At 40.9% G+C, this 19,877-nt stretch overlaps 1 protein-coding gene across 3 annotated transcripts in view; it reads left to right on the top strand.

The window, feature by feature from the left end:
- Positions 1–19,877, top strand: part of PIK3R3 (phosphoinositide-3-kinase regulatory subunit 3) — an 82,155-nt gene that overhangs the window by 54,157 nt on the left and 8,121 nt on the right. For all 3 annotated transcript variants that reach the window (XM_055815487.1, XM_055815486.1, XM_005238398.4), the window contains 8 exons: positions 10,571–10,682; positions 13,016–13,114; positions 14,559–14,739; positions 15,513–15,638; positions 16,404–16,546; positions 17,698–17,874; positions 18,702–18,776; positions 18,917–19,087. In XM_055815487.1, coding sequence (XP_055671462.1) covers positions 10,571–10,682; positions 13,016–13,114; positions 14,559–14,739; positions 15,513–15,638; positions 16,404–16,546; positions 17,698–17,874; positions 18,702–18,776; positions 18,917–19,087 — 1,084 coding nt within the window. The remainder of the gene's footprint in view (positions 1–10,570; positions 10,683–13,015; positions 13,115–14,558; positions 14,740–15,512; positions 15,639–16,403; positions 16,547–17,697; positions 17,875–18,701; positions 18,777–18,916; positions 19,088–19,877) is intronic.

The raw sequence follows: 19,877 nt of genomic DNA, 5'->3' as shown, positions 1-19,877 counted from the left end.
TGGTGGGGTTGAGAGTTTCCTTATTACAGAAGGGAAGTTTGTTTAGGCTGTTTTGGGGTAGAGCAGGTAATAAATAAGGCTCAGTCACTTGTATTCCGCATATCCTGGAAAATGGTTTGAATTGAAGTCTCATGTCCTGTGGGGACAGTGATGTGAAATGCTTATATTCTGTTCTTGTTACACCTAGATTTCTCTACTGGCCTTGTCATTTAATGACTGCTGTGACCATTTTTTTATTTCTATGATTGCATTTTCAGGCTTGCTTTTGCATTCCTTGCTTTTGGTTTTCATTTTGATGGTTCTAACTGTTAAAGAATATCACTCATCAGCTTTCAATTAAATAAGTGAACACAAAAAAATAGCATCATTAATATAAAGTGAAATGATGTTTTGCTTGAGATGGGAGAGCCTGCATTAAAAGGCTGACATTTTTGTTTACCAGTAGGCTTTCAGATGATGTAGAAATAGTTAGGGAGGGAAAGCTTGCTGAAGGGAGTTCAGCTCTGTGTTCTGTAAAGCTGTAGGTTTATGCAAACTAAAACATGGGAGAACATTCTGAGAAGAAACCAAGCTCTTCACCATGTGTTTCAAGGCAAAACCTGCAGCAAATGTTATTTCTGCAATTGTTGTTCCAGACAATTGTGTATTGCACAATGCCTATACCTGACAGGAATTAATCACTGTATTGCTTTCTTCTACCTCACCTGTTTAAAAGGAGAAGATTCTTCTCAGAGTTTCCTTTGGGAAGTATTGTTCTCCCAAGGAGCAGACTTGACTTCTGTGTTTGCCATTGCCTGCACGGTATCTTATTCCAGAATGAAGCTATTAGGGCTTATCTTTGCTCTATAGCTTGGGAAAACAGAGGTATAGCTGGTCATACACATCTGTGCCCAGAACTAAAAGGAGCTGGGTGCCTTACATCATCTCATGTTGGTTGTTCAGTGAGTCACTTTTTTGGGCAGAGAACTAGGGAGCACTGGAAACAGCAGCATATCGTATATTTTTATCAGCATTCCCTGTATGTCTTAAAGCTTAGGCTTTGTTATTGTCAAAAAAACCTGTTAGCTGTGTTGAAACAGGTTGCTGTAAAACTTTGGCCCCATTAAAGCAATAGGTGTGTTTTAGCTTGATTTTTAGAAACTCATTTTCGTAAAGTAGGTTGCTGAGTAATGCTTAAAAGAACAGTCTCTGCTCGTGTACTAAATGCCCCTATGGAAATGTATCAGAATTCCTTTTTTTCTTCTGCTTTTTATCTCATTTCTTCTGACAGGTTAAAATCTGCACAATAGCTAAGTAAGCAAGAATTTGCTTCTCTATAGTCTAAACTGCAGCGTATGAGCTGATGCTGGGTCCCCGAACAATGTGAGTGGATGTTACCTCTTTAGAAGAGATTTTCATTGTCCTTGATCTTTGCTGTTTCCTGCACTCAATAGACAAAAATTTTGCAAGGTTTCAGTGACTATATTCCATTACCTTAAGTTCTTCTAGCTCTTCTGAAGAAAAAGTAGCTGTATACAGGGAGTTTTATAAGAATTTGTACAGTTTAAAGAAGAAAAGTGCCTGTTAGAGCCCTTTCCAAAAAGGACCCCAGCTGCCCTGCTGGACACCGACCAGCTGCCTGGTGAATCCTGATGCCAAAGCACAATGTGCTCTGAAGCTTTCCTGTGGCTGAACAGGGTCTATGTTCTTCTCTGGCTTTGAGTCCGGTGGCACACTTGAGATGGCTACCTTCCATCCAGTTCTCTTTGAAAAAGGAGGTTAAATACTTCAGCTGCTTCAACCTGTGACTGCTTCCAATGCTCACCCAGACTCTCTCCCAGTTTTTGTGAACTGGAAAAATGTTATTTTAATGATAGTTCATAGGAATGTTACTTCTAAAATCAAATATCCCTGAAGCTGACACATGGTTACTTAGGGAGGGCTTGAAAAACATCGTGTTTCTTAGCACAAAGATTTGTGGGTTTTGGACAAATCAGAAAATCATCAGTGTCCCCTTCATCTTGTTTGTTCTTTCACTGCAGAATAACTTGAGTTTTGGTTTGGTGTTGCTTTGGGACTCTTGTACTTTAGGTCAGTTTTTGCCTTCCAAACATAAGCCTCCCATTTCCTTTTATTAGCTACTGCTTACTCTGATACTTTTTTTTTTCCCATGAAAGAAAAATTCCACATAAGCCATTTTTTCCAGGGTTTTTACCTTCTGTAGCCTTACCCTAAATTTCAGCCTCTGTAGTACCCAAGATCTGATGCTACACGTGATCATCTCCTTCTGAAGGAATTCTCTCCTTCCTTGCGTGCCTCCCCTGACCTCTACCCCCCAAAAAAAGCCCCCAGCCCTCAACAACAAAACCAGAGCTGCAGCAACAGAGCTAGAGAAAAATTGCTGTAAAGAGGGAACACAGCCCACTGGGTTTGTTTTTCTTTGAGTGTGGCCAGTAGGGCTTACATTCTAACACCTGCCCCAGGAAAATGTTTTAGAGGTGAGTTGAATGAGAAGTTCATTGGGAATACCATGTATGTAAGCTCTGTTGTCTGTCAGAACCTAAATTCGTACATTGCAATTAAATTTCCCAGGCTGTCAGTACTCATGCTGCACTGCCCTGTATAGTGATCTCGAGGACTGTATGGGAATTTAGATTGTTGGCCCTCCGAGGAGCTGCTCCCAAATTTCAGATTAGAAGTCTTTGGTGTTTGTGGCATCTTTACTCTGATTCATCTCCTCTTTCCAAAAGTAGTCTCTTGAAGGGGTATGAGGAAGCTTGAGTCAATGAGAGAAATGTTTAGGATCCTTTTCATTTCAAAGGGTACAGTACAGTCTCACTGGTAAATTTTGGGACAGTGAAAGAAGTGAAACTGCTGCTATAAAGTGGATTTCATTAAAATATTTTGAAGATCACAGTGTACTTGAGTGAGGAGATTGATTCGATTTCTTTTGTTACACCTCGAGATCTCAGCATGAGCAGTGGCTGTGCAGCCTGAGCCTAGCTAGACTACGCCATGCCTGCTGTGAATCTGCTTCTTTTGAGGGCACTGCGTAGGATTGCATGGGCTGGGACTTCTGCCTTGGTGCAACTTCCTTCAAGGTTATTAGAAAAGATGTGGTGTGATGAAACATGTTTTCCTCTGAATACCTTTCTACCTTCAAATTTTTTCTGGAGTGTTGATTTGAAATGCACCTTTTTGATCTTGATTTAGATGGCTCTGTTAGCAATTTAGGTGGTGTTGAAATATCTCTACTTTGATAACTAGAAAATAGTTTGACATAGTGCAAGGACAGGTACTGTGTGAGGAGCAATTTTACATACTGCTCTGAAAGATCAGAGCTAAGTGGTAAGCCAAAATAGCATGCTGCTTAGAGCAGCAATAGTCACATGTATTTACAGCTGTATTAATTTTTTTAAGCAGGCTCTTGTGCACCGAACTTCTCAGTAGTACCGATTATTTCTGTGAATTGGTTCTCCTAAGAGTTTTGTACTTGACACCTGGATGGATGGTTAGCCTTAGAAATATCTGGGGATAACGGCCCTGGGCTGTTTTTATTTTAAATGGCTTTTTCTTTTGGCTTTCGTAGGTCTCCTAGCCGTAGTGTGTCACTGCTCTGGCCTGACTTCATTCTCTATCTTTTACAATGAAAAGCTGGTTCTTTGTTCTCGATTGCTGTAGCTCTGTGCTTATGCTAAATTTCGTGTTTTCCCTACTCTTATCCAAAAATCTATTCCCATGTACTGACCAAAGAACATTTTTTAATAGCTGTTTGAAAACTATGTCTGTGGAGGGGTAGAAAACCTGCTGTGGTATTTCTTCTGTGAAGGCAGATGAGGAACTGCTTTAGTTCAAAAACAAAAAGGAGAATGATCTTGCTCCTTGCATTTTACATTTGTCATATTGTCTTCTAGACCCAACATTGGATACTGTAGAGTACAGTTCTTACTGAATATTTCAGATTTTAATGGACAATGGAATGTCTGCTATGGACTTTCATGCAAAGGGTTGGTAAAAGCCTGGGCCTAATGGCTAGGAGGTAAAGCTATTCCTTCTTGAAGTGAGCTGAGCACGTGATCCTGGGTATTGACAATCTGAGTGATGAAACATGGCAAAAGTTCTATAAATGTACACAGCTTATTATAGTGTGCAAATTATGCTTGGTAGGTAAGAGGCCTTATCCTTTCTATCCTCCTCATGTTAACTTTGGGACAGTTACCTCAACCCTGTTGATTGTGGAACCTCTGACACTGCTGTAGCTTGCAGTTGTTACGCTGTGGTCTGGGTTGAAAGCAAAACTTGTTCATCAAGCAGTGAAAATATTTGGGAAGTTGAGGGGTTTTGGCTTTGCAACTTCATGCAAAGGATGGAATTACTTTATAATACAGTAGTCAAAGATCCCAGTGTCATCTGTCTGACAGCAAGCATCTTCCATTTCTTCCATCTCAGCCCATACATCTCAGCCTTGCAAAGTAGTGAGGGGTGCTTGTGAAATGCCCAGAAGAAGCCTGAATTTGAGCCAGCTGCCCCTTCACACACTCTTGTTGTCCACCATTCTGCAGGTGTCTCATAGCAGGTAATCTTTAACCTGTGCAGGAGCTGTGGATGTTTGTGAAGAACAGAGTGTCGCAGAAATCTGGCAGGCTGCAGGAGGTGAAACAGTGGTTGGGAGGTGTGCGAGAGGACTGGATAGCTGGGGAGTTTTCAAACAAAACAGATCTTTATCAAAAAAAGCCAATTAATCAAAACTGAAATATTTCTGAAAGGTGTTGGTTTTTATGAAAGTTCATGGAAACACAAGCAAAGCTATAATGGGAGTGTTTTCATTGGAAGTCTGCCTGGCTTTGTGCCAACTTGTCTGCTGTTTTCTGTAATGAGATATTGAAAGACTTCAATTCTTTGAATGTCTTGCTCTTTGGCACCTCGCCTGTTTTGGGGGAGGAGAGCGAAAATGTGAGCATGCCTGAGGTTCTGTGGCCAGCAATAATGCGATTGAGTAGCTTCCTTCACCATCCCTCGAGGAGTTCTCAGTGCGTGTTAGCTGCCCTTTGAGGAAGGGCAGCTTCGAAGGGCACTGGCGCTCAGTACTTTGTGAAAGGGGTCTTGGCAAGAGAACTGAGGAGCTGAGATGTGGAGCTGCCAAGATAATTTACCTGGCAGCGGCGGGGAATGAACTGCTGTCAGCAGGTGCGCACGACCCTCCTCTTTGTCAGCTGGAAAATCTCTGCAAAAGCGTGGTGCCTTACTGCTCTGACTTGCACATGTAGTACACAATTTCATGGAAATGGTGCGCAAAAAGCACCTTTGTTCAGCATATGCTTTGTTCTCGGGTATCTTGAGGGCATCTTGTGCAGCAGTGACAAGTACAGGACTGTTGAGGGAGGGAAAGATTGTGAGGCTTTGCCTTAAAAGTGTTCAAGAAATTGACAAAAGTGTTTGAGAAATTGAATAAGACTACAGAGAGCAGTTAAAAGATTGGGGAGTTTTTTTATTTTTGCAAAAAACTAGCCTACATTTTCATTCCAAGTCTTCATCTATACCTCCAAAGGGAAAACCCTTCTGTCCTTAAGGACTGTCATTAAAATGTTAGCTGGCCTAACTGTGGATTACTTGCATGTTTCCATAGTAATGACACTTTCTAGAGCTTTATATTACAGTTTGTAGGGTATCTACTGTACGTCAGCCTTTTTGAAGCTGGGTAACTATTTCAGAAATCCTCAGATCTGTTTTTTGCTTGTTACAACGTGGAGGCAGAGTAGATTCAAAGCATCAGAAAGAAGGCTAGTAGACAAGCTCATGGAAGTGCTGAGTGACTTGAAATTGACTTTATCAGAGTGCTTGGTAGTTGTGATTATTTGTAACAGTAAAATAGAGTTAATGCTGCATTTAAACCTGCTATGCTTTTAAGTATCTGGCCTGCAGCTTTTGGAAAATACTGGAAGAAAAGTTATGGAGCCATTCTTAGACTAAGTGGCATCTGCCTTAAAACTGTGAATTAGAGTTTAATTAACTGGCGTGTTTATCTTGTATGCAAATACTGCGGCCAGAGATGACACGGGCTGCTTGACTGAATGCTGTGTGGGATGGAGCACTTAGAGACCCAAGGCATTCTTCTTTTTTTGCTCCTCTTGAGTTATTGCTGTTGAAAACCCTCACACATAGGGCTCGGTGGCTCTTAGATCATGTAAACTTTAGACATTTTTGAATCAAAACCTGACTGGGAAAATATCTCATGGAAGCCACAGTGTACTTTGAAGTTAAATTAGGGATTAATATAGCCTACTATTTTCTACAAGGAACTTTAATTAAAAAAAAAATTAAAAATACAACAGTGCTAAACTTGCCGGCTTTCTTGGTTGTCTTGATGTTGGAGGTGGTTTGAATTTCGGGGATTCAAGTCAGTTAAATCTTGAACAGTCTTTTTAAAAAGCAATTTTATGCAGTCAAAGCATCAAAACATTACCTTAGGAAAGCTTAGTCAATAGACTTTTCTCTCTAAGGACCTGCGCTACAGCTCTGCGGAGAAGCTGGGCTGAAGCTACCTGCCGGAGCCAGCACAGCATCCTTCTGGGCCCTGACGTCAGCAACATCTGATGGCAGCCCTGGCCCACATTGGCTGCCGTTGCCTCCGCTCGGTCACCAGCTCTTTTTTTATTTCCCTCCTAAGTGACTTTGATCTGGGATTGGGATTTAGCTCAAGCCAGGCTGCTTGGGGAAGCTAGAAAGAGGAGGCTAGAATTGCTAAAGAAAGAAAAAGGAGATATCTACTAGTGGATGAGGGAGAGCCAGTCTGCTCTCATTGCTGCATGCCAGGCAGTCACTGAGGGCTGAACCTGGTGCTGGGAACGCACTGATGTGGGATTGGAAGGGTCCAGCTGAGCTGTTGCCCTTTGAGTTTTGGAAAGATCTGTGCCATAAAGCTGTCCCGGAGGCATGGTAGGGGAAGGATTCTTGTGTATCTGGTGCTAACAGCAAGTTTATTAGAATGGATAGATCCATTGTGCTGTTAATCACTTATGATCAATGTTCTCTCTGTCCCAGGAAGAAGGAGGCAAGAAGCAATCAGGATTGTTAGCTCTAATCAGAGCTTGTTTTGAGAGAAAGTAAGATTGCGCCTGTGGCTAAATCAGAATTGGATACAGTGATATGGAAACAAACACGGCTGCTCTTGAAAGCATTTCTGTTGATTTCAAGCCAGCCTTATTTTACTTTACTGTAGGATTTTGGCTTCCTATAACGTTTGTCAAAAAAGGTATATAAAGCTGGATTTTTAAAAAAAAAAATAATCAAAATCTGTAGACTCTTCAAGGCTCTCTGTAGCTTCTTGTAGAAACATCATAGGATTTCTCCTAGCAGGGCAGTTAGTGCTGCCTAGGTAGTTGTAAAACCTATTCTAGGATGCCTCTTCTAGCAACCCATTGGGCCAGTATTATGAGAGCAGTAGTAGGGTGGATGCTGCTCTGTTAGAATAGACTTGCCATGCTATTGCAAACTGCTCCCCCTGTATTGTCGCAGGTTCTGGGCCGTAGGGTTTAAACTACCTCTGTGCTCAGTTTTCCATTTGTACAGTGGGCTGAGAGGGTAGCCAAGAAACACAGAAATGGATGGGCATGTTGGTCTGCTGGGTAAAGCAATAGCAAAGGCCTGGTTCTGTATCAAATACAGGGAAAATCTATTATGGCTCAAAGTACTGAAAGTAAAGAATTAGATCCTTAGCTCACTGGAAACAGGATCCACCCTTGCAAATACTTTTGTATTTTTAAAATGTGCAAGCCATTAAAAAGCATTTTTCAAAAGTCTATTGTGAAGAGGACTAGCTTCCATGAGTCAGGTTTTACAGGAACTGGTCCAAGCCTTATTCTCCCTGGAAGAATTTCTTTCCAATTTTCTCATGCAGAATGAAGTTCTGCAGACAACCCCCCTGATTGTGAGAACTGATACCTGCCTATTGAGGGAAAGAAGGAGAAACCCCCACCTGTAGTGAGGACACTTGGTGTAATGTCTAGTGCTCTGTGTCCATATGCCAAACTCCTGTTCCTTACTTCTCTGGTCTTTGTTAGTTTGCTTTTCTGTGCCCAGTGCTTTGGAGTGAGCCCTAACAAAGCTGCTAAATAATTCCACAGTATATAAAGGAGCAAGATGTAATCTTACAAGGAGGGCTAGAGAACTATTCAAGTGCTCTAGAGAATACTTAAAAACCTCTTCTGGAAAGCCCCTATTACCAGCGTAAAACAGGCTTTTACACTGTATAATGCCTTGAAGTTTTTGGTATGTCCAAGCCTTAACTTGCAGGACCCAGTGAAATAATTTCCAGTGCCTGCATAGTTTTCTGTATAGTTTTCTCCATGCTGTTGTATGCTTTTTACATGAATCTTCATGCGCTTGTTGATGACTTTGGAATCTACAAAAGATACTGGAGTAGATCAGAACATCTTCAGGGTTTCTGAACTCAGATTTGCTACTATTTGCAGACACTGAGGAGGCTGGGAGCCACTGTGTCTGTCCTGTCGCTTGCTTAGAGTACGTGGGGTGGCACAGCCTCAGATGGGAGGTGGGGAGGATCCGCAGACATTTTCTAATTTGGTAACTCTGACTGGGGGAGATGGAACAGCGCAGGGCATGGTAAATACAATTAACTCTACAGGCTTAGCCTGGATATATGCTCCTCTGACCCTGCAAAAGTAGGGTGGGAGTTCTAAGCAAAGTAGGGTTAGAACAGTGGCTGACTCAATGGTGCTTTGTACAAATACTTAGGTGCTATACAAACAGCTGTAGTAGTTGGGCTAGGAATAACTAAAGCTTCCTAAGCAGGAAGCTACTGCGCTGAATCCAAAGGTTTTCACCTTCCTTTTATAACAAGACCTGTTATTGCCTCACAAGATATGTGCACACCTGAAAGTTCCCAGTTCACCCCATAAAAAGAACCTGTATGTTATGGTTTAATGCTCAGTCCCGCAGAATGAATGCTGCTATCTGAATCAGGTGTTTGGTCAGCAACCCCAGGGTGCAAACGTCTGGGTCAAGGTTCAGATTTAGTTTAGATTGGCTCGATTAAAGTATCTACTGGTTTGTCTGAGAACAGTGAAGTTACTGTGTTGGATATTCAACATGAAATGGTATTTGGAACTGCAGTTGGAACACTGTTTTCTCTTCTTTAATGTGGGAGGTGTGGCTCGGAGGTGAGTAGATGGATGGTGCCAAGTAGCACACCTCTTAGTGTTAAACCATTCGGCACTGGAGCTAGAGATCAAAATCTTCTTTCTGCTTCCTTTATTTGTATTTCTGCTTGTACACTGGGATTGTGTGTGTCTGAAAAGATGGCTGTTGTCAGTGTGTCGGGCCTGCTTGCTGATGCTTGTGTAATCTGATGGCTAGGGCAGAGGGCTGGGAGCACAGATGTTCGGGGTCTGACTTGAAAATGTGCTAGCAGCAAATCAATGTGTGTCGCTGCTTTCTTACTCTGAATTCAAATGGGACCTGTCCCGGTAAAACACAGTCTCATGAAATGCCTAAAAAATGCTCAGTTTCAATGGTAGTGTTTTTGATGAAGTGTTCAGCCTCTGCAAAGCAGGGGACAGCATTGAAGACATCTTTCTTGAAGAAAATAGTGTAATGCGTTTCTGGTGACAGACGAGTCTCTACCAATACAAGAGCATGCCTGTGGCTGCTGAATTACTCCTGATATAGGGCTTACATTCAAGACCATGATGAAGTTGTTTGAGCAAAACTGACCAAATAAAGAGCTTCAGTGCATTGTATGCCCTTACATTGTGTAACCTATTTTGAGAACAGAAGTAAAAGCCTATTTGCCTTGAATTCAGACTAGGGGCATTCTGAGCAGGTATGCACTAGGCCTACAAATGTGCAGTTCTGCCTGTCTTTCAGGGATTTGTAGCATCCCCTTTCCTGTGGTAAACACTTTATTTATGTAAAGTGGTACAGGCACTCTAATAATGACCTAATAGCCCCTTTCTCCTTCCTTTGTACCCTTATGTCCTGTAGTGGTTGGAAATTATGGCTTTTGCTCCTAACAGGAGCCTAAATGACAAATCTAGTATGAAACATGAGCCTTGGGTCTATGATGGGTATACCACTGCCCAGCCACCACTAGTAGCATTTTTCCCTCCGAAGAGGAGTTCACCCATTTGCTCATACGGGTTGGTATAAGGACTGGTGACACCTGAGCAACTGGAGTTTCACCGGAGTGGTGCAGAGTGCTCTCCAGGCTGTTGCTTTCAAACACAATACACTTTTGTAACTTGTCTGGAGGTTTAGGCGGTGATTGTCCTTGTAGTCATGACTGAGCCAGTCTTCCTTTTAACAAAAACTCATGTTTCCTCATACTCCTTCCCTTTCCGCTCCCTCAAGCACGTTTGGTTTGAGTACTAGGAAATCTGGAATCACAGTGCAGCTGTTGACTTAAAAATTCTTTAAAAATTACGAATTCCATTTTATTTGAGAGAACTTGAAATCCAGGTTCAAGATGCGTGTTTTCTTTTGCTTCTTCACTGTCATGTTTCATTAATGATTTAGTGATTAATTTTCCCCGTTGACCTTTTTTTTTTTTTTTTAATTTGTTCTTCGTTTTCAGCTCTTCCTCCAAAGCCCCCCAAACCAATGACGCCAGTCAATACAAATGGAATAAAGGACAATTCCAGCTTCTCTCTGCAAGAAGCAGAGTGGTACTGGGGGGACATCTCAAGGTAAGAATACTAGTAAAATATATTAATTGAAATATGTTAATATGTGTTATTAAAAATAGAATAAGCCTGTTAGAATTCAAGAGAAAAAGAACATGCCCATTTCAGGCAGCACCTTACAGGAGGGTGATTGATGTTTCAGGACCGTACTTGGCAAAGCACCAAAGTTATTCAACTGGATTCAGGACTTGTGTTTAAGTTGGTACTGTTCTGGTGCAGATATTGCCAGTCTTGGTACACAGTTATTTTGAGTTTCTAAATTTCTGCAGATACACAGTGTCTTTAAAAAGAAAAAACTATTTTGCTCAAAAGAAATGTGTTTCTGAATGTGCTAGCTAATCAGGTTTTGTAAGCGTATGATGCTGGGATGCATGCAGTTCAGCAAAAATTCAGTAGGAGGCTTGCTCAGAATAAGAGTTGCGTTCTTAATTTTGGCTTCTTCAGTGTTTGGTTAAAATTGTATCTGTATTAATTTATTTTACATGGTGATACAAAAATAGCTCTTACAAATGCTATCCATCACCAGTTATACTGAGCAGCTGGTACAGACACGTACCAAATTAAGTTTTACCTCTCAAGGAAACCCTTTTCTATGAACTTAATAAAATAGATGGCTTGGGTTAGATTCAGCAAATGAAGTGCCAGTTCTATCATGCAATTAAGTATATAAAAACTGAAGTGTCCAGTCATCTTAAGGCACTTCTGAAGAGTTTAGGATTGTAAGGGGAAGCGTGAACATGCTGAGAGTGTGATCAGGAATTGCTCAAACTTGTGCACGTTATATTTTGAAACACTTTGTGAAATAGAGGCAAGAAAACAGTGTTTGCCACAGTAGTTCATTGAAGTTCTGAGAAGGGAAATAAAAGTTTTCATATCTTTATTGTACCACCCTTATCTTTATAAAGCAAACCCACATAGATCTTGCTTTTGAAGGGCCTTGGCAATGATATTTTTTCTGTTAATTCTAAATTGAAGCAAAGTGGCAAAACCTGATCACAAAACCCACTAGACAGGGTTTGTTTAAAACTGTTTGATACTGATATCAGTTTGACTGTGGATTTGTTCCTCAGTTAACAATGCACATGATGGCAGGAGCTAATGCAGTACAAATCATACTGCAGTGGCTTTATTGGGTTAAAATGTGATATATACACATGTAAAGATGGAATTGTTTATGACCCTAATTTGACAGCCAGCAGGTATGGACTGCAGTGGGCTGTCAGGGCAGGAGTCATGTTCTTCAGTCAAGAACTTGTGCTGAAAATTTTGTCACAAGCTCCAGGATGCAACTTAGAGGCATAAACCCAGGCCCTTAGATCATACCTATCCATTCAAAAAGGTGGTGGCCATTTGAATTAAGCGGGTGCAGCCTGTAAAGTGTTCTGAGAGGAGTAAGTAGATACGCATATGATGCTTAATAGGAGTCAGTTTTACTAACAGAATGGTTTTCAGGTAGCTAGATCAAAACTTAAGCTATTTTGTAAGAATACTTTTGTTCCTTAGTATTTGATCAAAAAAGCCACTGTTGATTTTTCTTTGTAAGATTCAAGTAGGCTTCCTGCCTCACTCAGATAATTTTGAGGCTACCTGATAAACTTCAGTTTACAAATGATTGTATTAAAATGTGCTTGGTGCTTCTGAGAACTTGTGAGGGAGCTGTTATAAAGTGAGATATGTAATCTGGGTGAAATGGTCAAACCTGGCAAGACCCTTAACTCTTCAGCTGAAATAATTTTCTTAATGCTTACAGGTGCTCACTTTCACTGAAAGATTTCTTGATGTAGCTTAAAGCTCTGGACTCTGAGTATCCTTTTGCTTCAGTTGTAAATAAGGAAAAGTTGCACTGAAGCTAGCAAGGTTGTAGTGGTTTAAAACTACTGTAAATAAGCTCAGAGTTAAGCCAATAATGAGTCTCTTGAGACTAAAACTGCTAAACTCTACAGACACCTTTGGACTATGATGCTAGAGACCATTTCTTAAGAGGTCAGGACTGGCTTCTCAAAGGGCACCCATTTTCAGTGTGGACCTTAAAACCGGAGCAGATTACAGGGAAAGGTTGTGAGACTGAGACACAGCTGCTCCGGTTGCTTAAACAGAGAATTCTTCCTGAATGGCAGTTGATTGCAGCTGCTAGTTTTTAGTATAACGATGCAAGTTCTGACTTGCTTTAGATGGACTAAAAGACTGGAGAGCCTGAGCGTGAAGGAAGGTTGCCTCATATTTTGAAGACTGAACTCCTTATGCATGTTGGTGTTACTGGCCCCAGTATTGACACCTGTGACAAAGATGATCATGCCTTTAATGCTTCTAATTCTGCCTTCCCTTCCATTCTCCAGGGAAGAAGTAAATGACAAATTACGAGACATGCCAGATGGAACATTCCTGGTGCGTGATGCATCAACCAAGATGCAGGGAGACTACACTCTGACATTACGGTAAGTGTTGAGCAGTTGTAGTCCATGCAGTAAAACCCTGACTAACTAGTTGGTATACTATTGACAGCAGTGGCTGTGTAAAGGTGATGTGGCTCAAGTTGAGAGATGTTCCCAAAGGTACTGCAGATCACAGAATGAGCAAATAAATAGCCAGGTCTGATAGTTCTGTTCTGTGCATTGAATCATGTCCCTCAACTCTACTGTAAGGACCTCTGTAGATTAGATGGGACTCAGGGAGGAGGGCCACTCAGCAGTGCTTCATTGTTTCAGACCTGCTAAAGTAAAAGGTACTTACAAACTAAGGTGTTGATTAATGGGAGCATATCAAATATCTTACCAGCACGCTGCTCTGGAGAATTGAATGCAGTGCCTTTGTAAAAAGGGTATCTTCCACTTTCTGATCCAAAATTTAGGAAATATTGAATTGGAGCCGTGCTCCTTTCTTCATTAAAATTCCCTGCAAGGGGCAGACTTCCCAGAGCTGCCCCAGCTCTATCTGCTGCAGTTAGGCAGCAGACCTCATGTGACTAGCTGCTGGTGCCTTGCCCAGCCTGTCCAGCCGCCTGGCTCTACCAGGCTCCCAAGAGTGGTTGTTAAGAGGCAAATGAGTGAGGCACATAAGCCACAGCCTCTGTAGCACACCTTTGGGAGTTACTATGATATGGTAGATATTTGATCTTGCCATGATTTTCTGTTGTCTTAATGGCAGGTTTGACCCCAAGGGTGTAGTTTAAATTCTGCTTTGACTTCTCCCTTGAAGTTCCCAGCTTGTGCACTTAAGGTTTGGCATATTTGGTTATTTTGCTGAATGCAGATGTCTTTAGGAATGAAGATTGGGAGTGCAGGAAGGATGGGATATTGTCTAAACAGTCTGTAGGTGAAAAAAGGAAGAAATAAGTGCCATGTTTGTGGAAACCACTAGAATGTATAAATCTGGATAATGTAAAGTCCTAAACTTACAACTGTCTTGTAATCCTCAAAGGATTTTGTTTAGGTTTGTGTATCCTGTATTAGCATCCATAACTCAGAAGACTTGTTAATGGCTGTATAAACGTATACTCAGTTATATACTATCAGTGACCCCAAATTGCAGGAAATTGTGGCTTTGGGTTTTTATATGGTTCCTTTATTCAGCCTTCAGCATCCTCCTTTTCTCTTGCAAAACTTCTGGCAAAGCTAGGTATTAAATACTGTAAGCTGCCTCCAGAAGGAATGCAAAGGAAGAGATTTACTTTGGGCTTTGCTCCTGTTCAAATAATATCTGATGATAATTCTGTGTGTATTGACTCTTAAACTACCTAATATCTGCTAGTATCACATGAAGGTGTACAGTGTCAAAGCCACTTGCACAGGAATTTCACTGGTGTCTTTCTTAGCTGCAGTAGTGTTGAAGAGGGATAGGAGGTACACGGTAAAACCTCTAAATGACTGTACCACTTTACAGGAAGGGTGGCAACAATAAATTGATAAAGATCTATCATCGGGATGGAAAATACGGCTTTTCTGATCCACTGACATTTAATTCAGTTGTGGAACTGATTAACCACTACCGCAATGAGTCTCTTGCTCAGTATAACCCGAAGCTTGATGTGAAGTTGATGTATCCAGTGTCCCGGTACCAGCAGGTATGATCTTCATCAGCTGTTAGTGCAGAGAAGAAAAAAAATTGAAAATGTGTATACAATTGTTTTTTTATGTGAAGCCTGATTTTATTTTTTTTTAAACTGGAAAAAAAAGTGAGTTGTCACATTTGACTTCACTGTGTTCGTAATAATGGGTCTTTCAAATTGTCTAGCCCTTTGAGCTTCTTCATTTTACCAAGTTTCCAGTCTCCATCTGAGCAATCTAGTAGAGGAGTGAAACCCTGACATGCAGCAGACTTGAACCTCTCTGAGAAGCCTTGTGCATGGCTTGTACATGCTATGCAGCTGCTCACTCTGTGTATAACCATCTAAACTTCTCAAGAGTATTTTTTTATTCAGTAGCCCAAGATACTGTCTTCCATTAAGGAAAAAGAACTGCAGAGCTTTTATGGGAGGATGGACCAAAGCAAAACAAAACTCAACACTGCCTTTAAACTTCAGATTCCAAGAAATTCACTTCTTCCTTTCTCCAATAGGGGATTGATATCCGAGACCTAAGATGTAGTGTGTTTTTGGAAGCTTAGTATTTTGGCATGGTTTTCAGTGTCCCATAGTTCCAGTTCCTACTGGCTGTAAACTGTAGAACTTACTGCATGAAGGAAGGGGAATTAGATACAGTGTTTGTGTTGTGTAGAAACCTGATTATAAAAATGATGCTAATAGCTGTAAAATGCAAATGTGCATAAGTGGACAAACAAATACTCTTAAGGAAAAGCTGCTTTGCTTCAAGACTTAATAGCTTTTTGTATGTACAGGATCAGTTGGTGAAAGAAGATAATATAGATGCAGTAGGTAAAAAGCTTCAAGAATACCATGCTCAGTATCAGGAAAAAAGTAAAGAGTACGACAAATTGTATGAAGAATATACCAGAACATCACAGGTTAGTTCTACTTCAGCTGTCTGTAAGTCTTTTTATTGTTGTTTGAAAAGTAAAGAAAATTATTTTAACCTGTTATGGCTAATAAAGGCAGTCCAAGGTCAGAAAATATAAGGAAAAACCTTAGTAAATTGTGGAGTAGAACAAGGTGGTTTCAAAGTTGATGGAAACAGTGAGTATTACTTGTTGCTGATAGTCCTAGAGGTATGGCGTGTGGAGCAAGGAAGAAAGAGAAGCTGAGCTTCCTAGCATAAGGTAGGGTGGAGAAGGCCATCGCCTACAAGCTTTGCATTGCACTGCAGACTTCCTTGGCTGCTGAGTATTTCTAGCTGCTCTGTGCTGCAATGAGAATTGTAGAGGGGTTTGTCCAGGTTTTTTGTGAAGTCGTGTTCAAATCAGATAGCAGATATTATGCATTAAGGAAGTGTGAATACAGTAAGTATATGGACTGCTTCTTGTAAAGTAAGATAGTTCATATATGGGGAGGAGGTTTGGCAGTGCTCCTGCAAAGTAAAATGGAAAATATGACAAATATTTTGAGGGGTTTTCAGCCTAATAGAGAGCATCATGTTGGGGAGGAGGGTAGACTTACAGGGAGTAAGCCTTCCCTGACTCTACTCAGCCATTTGACTAAATTTAAAACTGATTAATCACATCTTGGCTTGCGAGGGGAGAAAAGTTCATCTCAGTCAATTTAGGGAACATAATTGAGTCTTGCATTGTCATCTGTATCACGAACAAATGATGAAGGACTCTTCCCTCACATAGGAAATTCAGATGAAGAGGACAGCAATTGAAGCATTTAATGAAACTATTAAGATATTTGAGGAACAGTGCCACTCACAAGAGCGATACAGCAAAGAATACATTGAGCGATTTCGCAGGGAGGGGAATGACAAAGAAATTGAACGGTAAGCTCTGAAGTTGTGTTTGCTTACAAGGAAGAACTAGTGTCCACATTGACACTCCCATGAAATACTTGTATATAATATTGCATCATATAAAACACTTTGCCAACTCGCTATTTTCTCTGAGACCTTCCCCCAACGTGTCGGAACCTTCCTTCAGTTAAGCCCTCTTCTGCCAAGGAATTGCATTGTAGGCAGAAGAGGTGGGAGCCCCCTGGATTATTCTCTCAAATTCAGAAAATCGAGATACTGTGGTGAGGACCAGGAAAGGATCAGGAAATAAAAATTTCATTTGCTTATGCCACTTTTATTTGGATTTGCTCAGAATATAATTCAGAAAAATGTTTACTTCTAAATAGTGAAATGTACCTGGGTCTGGTAAATGTCAGTTCTGGTAATTTTCAAAGATGATCAGTATTTAATTGCTGCTATTTGGTAGTGGGTAGTGGTCATCTAACAGAAGTTCAGTAAGGGCAATTTGAAATTGCCCTTCTGTGAAGGTACCAGCAGAAAAAGCTGTATCAGGGCCTTTGAAGCAAGGCAGAATACCTAATGACACAGTGCTTTGTGAATCGCTAGAGGGTAAACCTTAAGGAGATTTTTAGACTGAAAACAGTTACCCATAACAATCTTATGCAATTGTGGTGCTTCATTCTGACTAAAGATCAATTAACAGGGGAAATACGTAATTTTCCTGAATTGTACCAAACCTGCAAACTAACCTCAAATGAAGAGACAGGCAGCATTACTTCCTGGTAGTGCTTGATCAGTAAATGAAGTCTACATTTGAAATCTTGCTAGTACTGATACCTATGGTGGGATTACATAATTGATGTACCAAAAAGTGTATCTGACACTGAAGGAGGAATCTGTTCTAGCTTACCCTTCTAGAGATAATTATTTCCTGCATCTCTGCCAGAAGGAAATAGATTAAGGTAAACTGAAGGTTCAAACTATGCAAAAGGGTGGTAGGCCTTCTGGCAAGAAGTCTTTTCTGGCACTCCTACAGTAATTATGTTAAGATGAGGCAGTCAAAGGGAGGAGCTGCTGTTACAGTAGTGCTTGTGATGCTCTTTTATGTAAGTGCTACTGGTAAGGTTCAGCCCTTCTGGACTGGCTTGACCTCACCTTTCAAATATTACACTTATTTGCAGGATAATGATGAACTATGAAAAATTAAAATCACGCCTGGGTGAGATCCATGATAGTAAAATGCGTCTGGAACAAGATTTGAAGAAACAAGCTCTGGACAACAGGGAGACTGATAAGAAAATGAATAGTATCAAGCCTGACCTAATTCAGCTCCGCAAAATCAGAGATCAGTATCTTGTGTAAGTAAGCCTGACCTGTACCTCAAGAATAATGTCTCTGATGAACCTGATTAATGACTGTTTCCATCAGGATAATGGGAATTTAATTTTCTTTTCATAACCTAAGTTCTGTGAGCGCTAAGGTACTACGTTCTGGCGTAGGATGTCTGGGTAATTGGTTGGCCTCTTCATGACTTCATTACTTAAAGAGCCTGCCACAACTAGGTTCACATTCTGCAACTCCTGTAAATAAATCCTTTAAGATAAAGGAGTTACAAAACCTGTGCCCGCTAACACAATAGAGGTTAGTATTTTTTGTGCCAGGTGTGGCAGATGTTGCTTGTACCTACCCTTGATTTCACTGACACACTGGTTATCCAGCTCCTAATGTCGTGCATTGGGCTGGCCTCGGTGTGCTAGGATTCTGGCAGAAGACAGAGGGAAACACAGTGTCTCAGAAGGCAATGTTAGGAGGTCAGAAGTAGTCAGTGGCAACACCCATTTTGTTTTCCCAAGAGAAGCCGGCAGCTGTCACCATTTGTATTGTTTCCTTTCTGGAGTGCACTGTGTGGAGGCAGTACTTCTTCCTCAGCTCAACGCTCCTCTTTCTCCATTTAAAAGGTTGCTTCTTTTTGCTTTGTCATCCAGTAAAGGAGGCATCTCAGAAGATGGTGCAGGGAAGTGCTCTTACAGAATCTAGGGTCTTTCTATGGCTTTTGCTAATGGAGAGCAAACTGAGCTCCAGACTGTTTCTTTGTGGGACCTTGTGTTTGAGGTTCAGCTTGCTCAGTAGGAAAACCTGTACTTGTGCTCTGAAGTAACATATTAATACACTCTTCTTCTGGCAGATGGCTCAATCACAAAGGGGTGAGACAGAAGCGAATCAACGACTGGCTGGGGATCAAAAATGAAAATATTGATGAGTAAGTGTCACTATATGTGATTTTACTGAAAAGTGTTCCATTAACAAGTGTTTTCTCCTGTAGGGGTTGGTAATGCAAAAGTTTCTCAGTAAAAGACTGTAGAAAAAAGGAAGGACTAACAAATTTGTCCTCTTTTTCAGCACCTACTTTGTGAATGAAGAAGATGAAAACCTGCCACATCATGATGAGAAGACTTGGTTTGTTGGGGATCTCAACCGTATCCAAGCAGAAGACTTGCTCTGTGGGAAACCTGATGGAGCATTTTTAATTCGTGAGAGTAGCAAGAAAGGATGTTATGCTTGTTCTGTGGTGTAAGTCCATTTTCCTTTTTGTTCTAACTACTCAATAAATCTCAACCACAGCTCGCTATTTTGGAGAACAAAAGCCAAACCTAGCTAGGCCTGCCCATTGGAATGTGTTACATCTTTGCAGGAAGAGTAGCATGGTAAAAGCTTTGTTGCAAAAATGTATTTTGATTGTGCAGTAACTGTAGTCCTAGTAGTCTCTTCAGTCACCACAGTAGCTAATACACAATTCTGAAGTATCCCACCTTGAAGCTCTGCAGTCATAACTAAATTAAGGCCAAATTCTCCCATATTCTTCCCTGCTAAGGAACACACGGGAAGAATTAAAACAGGGCTATAAAGCTGTAATGGCTTCCATTCTCATTTTCAGACGTGCCTAACTCTTTGCATGAAAAGCATGGCCAATGCTTTCTCTCGTATGTTTAAGATAATGGTGATGCTTCAGAGGAGGCATTATTTGTGAACAGTGGTTTCTATGACACTTGCGTAGCCTTTCATTGATTTCTTGTGTTTCACTTCTTCATTTTATGCTGGTGTAATGGAGGTCAGAAATACTCTGATTCTGTTATCTAAAAATCCTTCAAGCCTGTTCTGGAGTGCGAAATGGCTTTCACTGATATATTTCACATGAGGTTAATTGCTTCTGAAAGCAAGTTAGAGAAATGAATATGTGAAGGTATATCACCTCAAGGTAACTGAAGATTGTAGTATCTGCTGTGTTCAAGATCCTGTTTGTCACAGTCACTGAAGCAATGGGTTCATCAGATACTTTCTCTTGGTTGGTATCATACTACAA

The sequence above is a fragment of the Falco peregrinus genome, chromosome 10, assembly GCF_023634155.1.
Source record: "Falco peregrinus isolate bFalPer1 chromosome 10, bFalPer1.pri, whole genome shotgun sequence".
Lineage (NCBI taxonomy): Eukaryota > Metazoa > Chordata > Aves > Falconiformes > Falconidae > Falco > Falco peregrinus.
The sequence above is the reverse complement of the archived record's forward strand: the minus strand, read 5'-3'. Positions and strand labels throughout refer to the sequence as shown.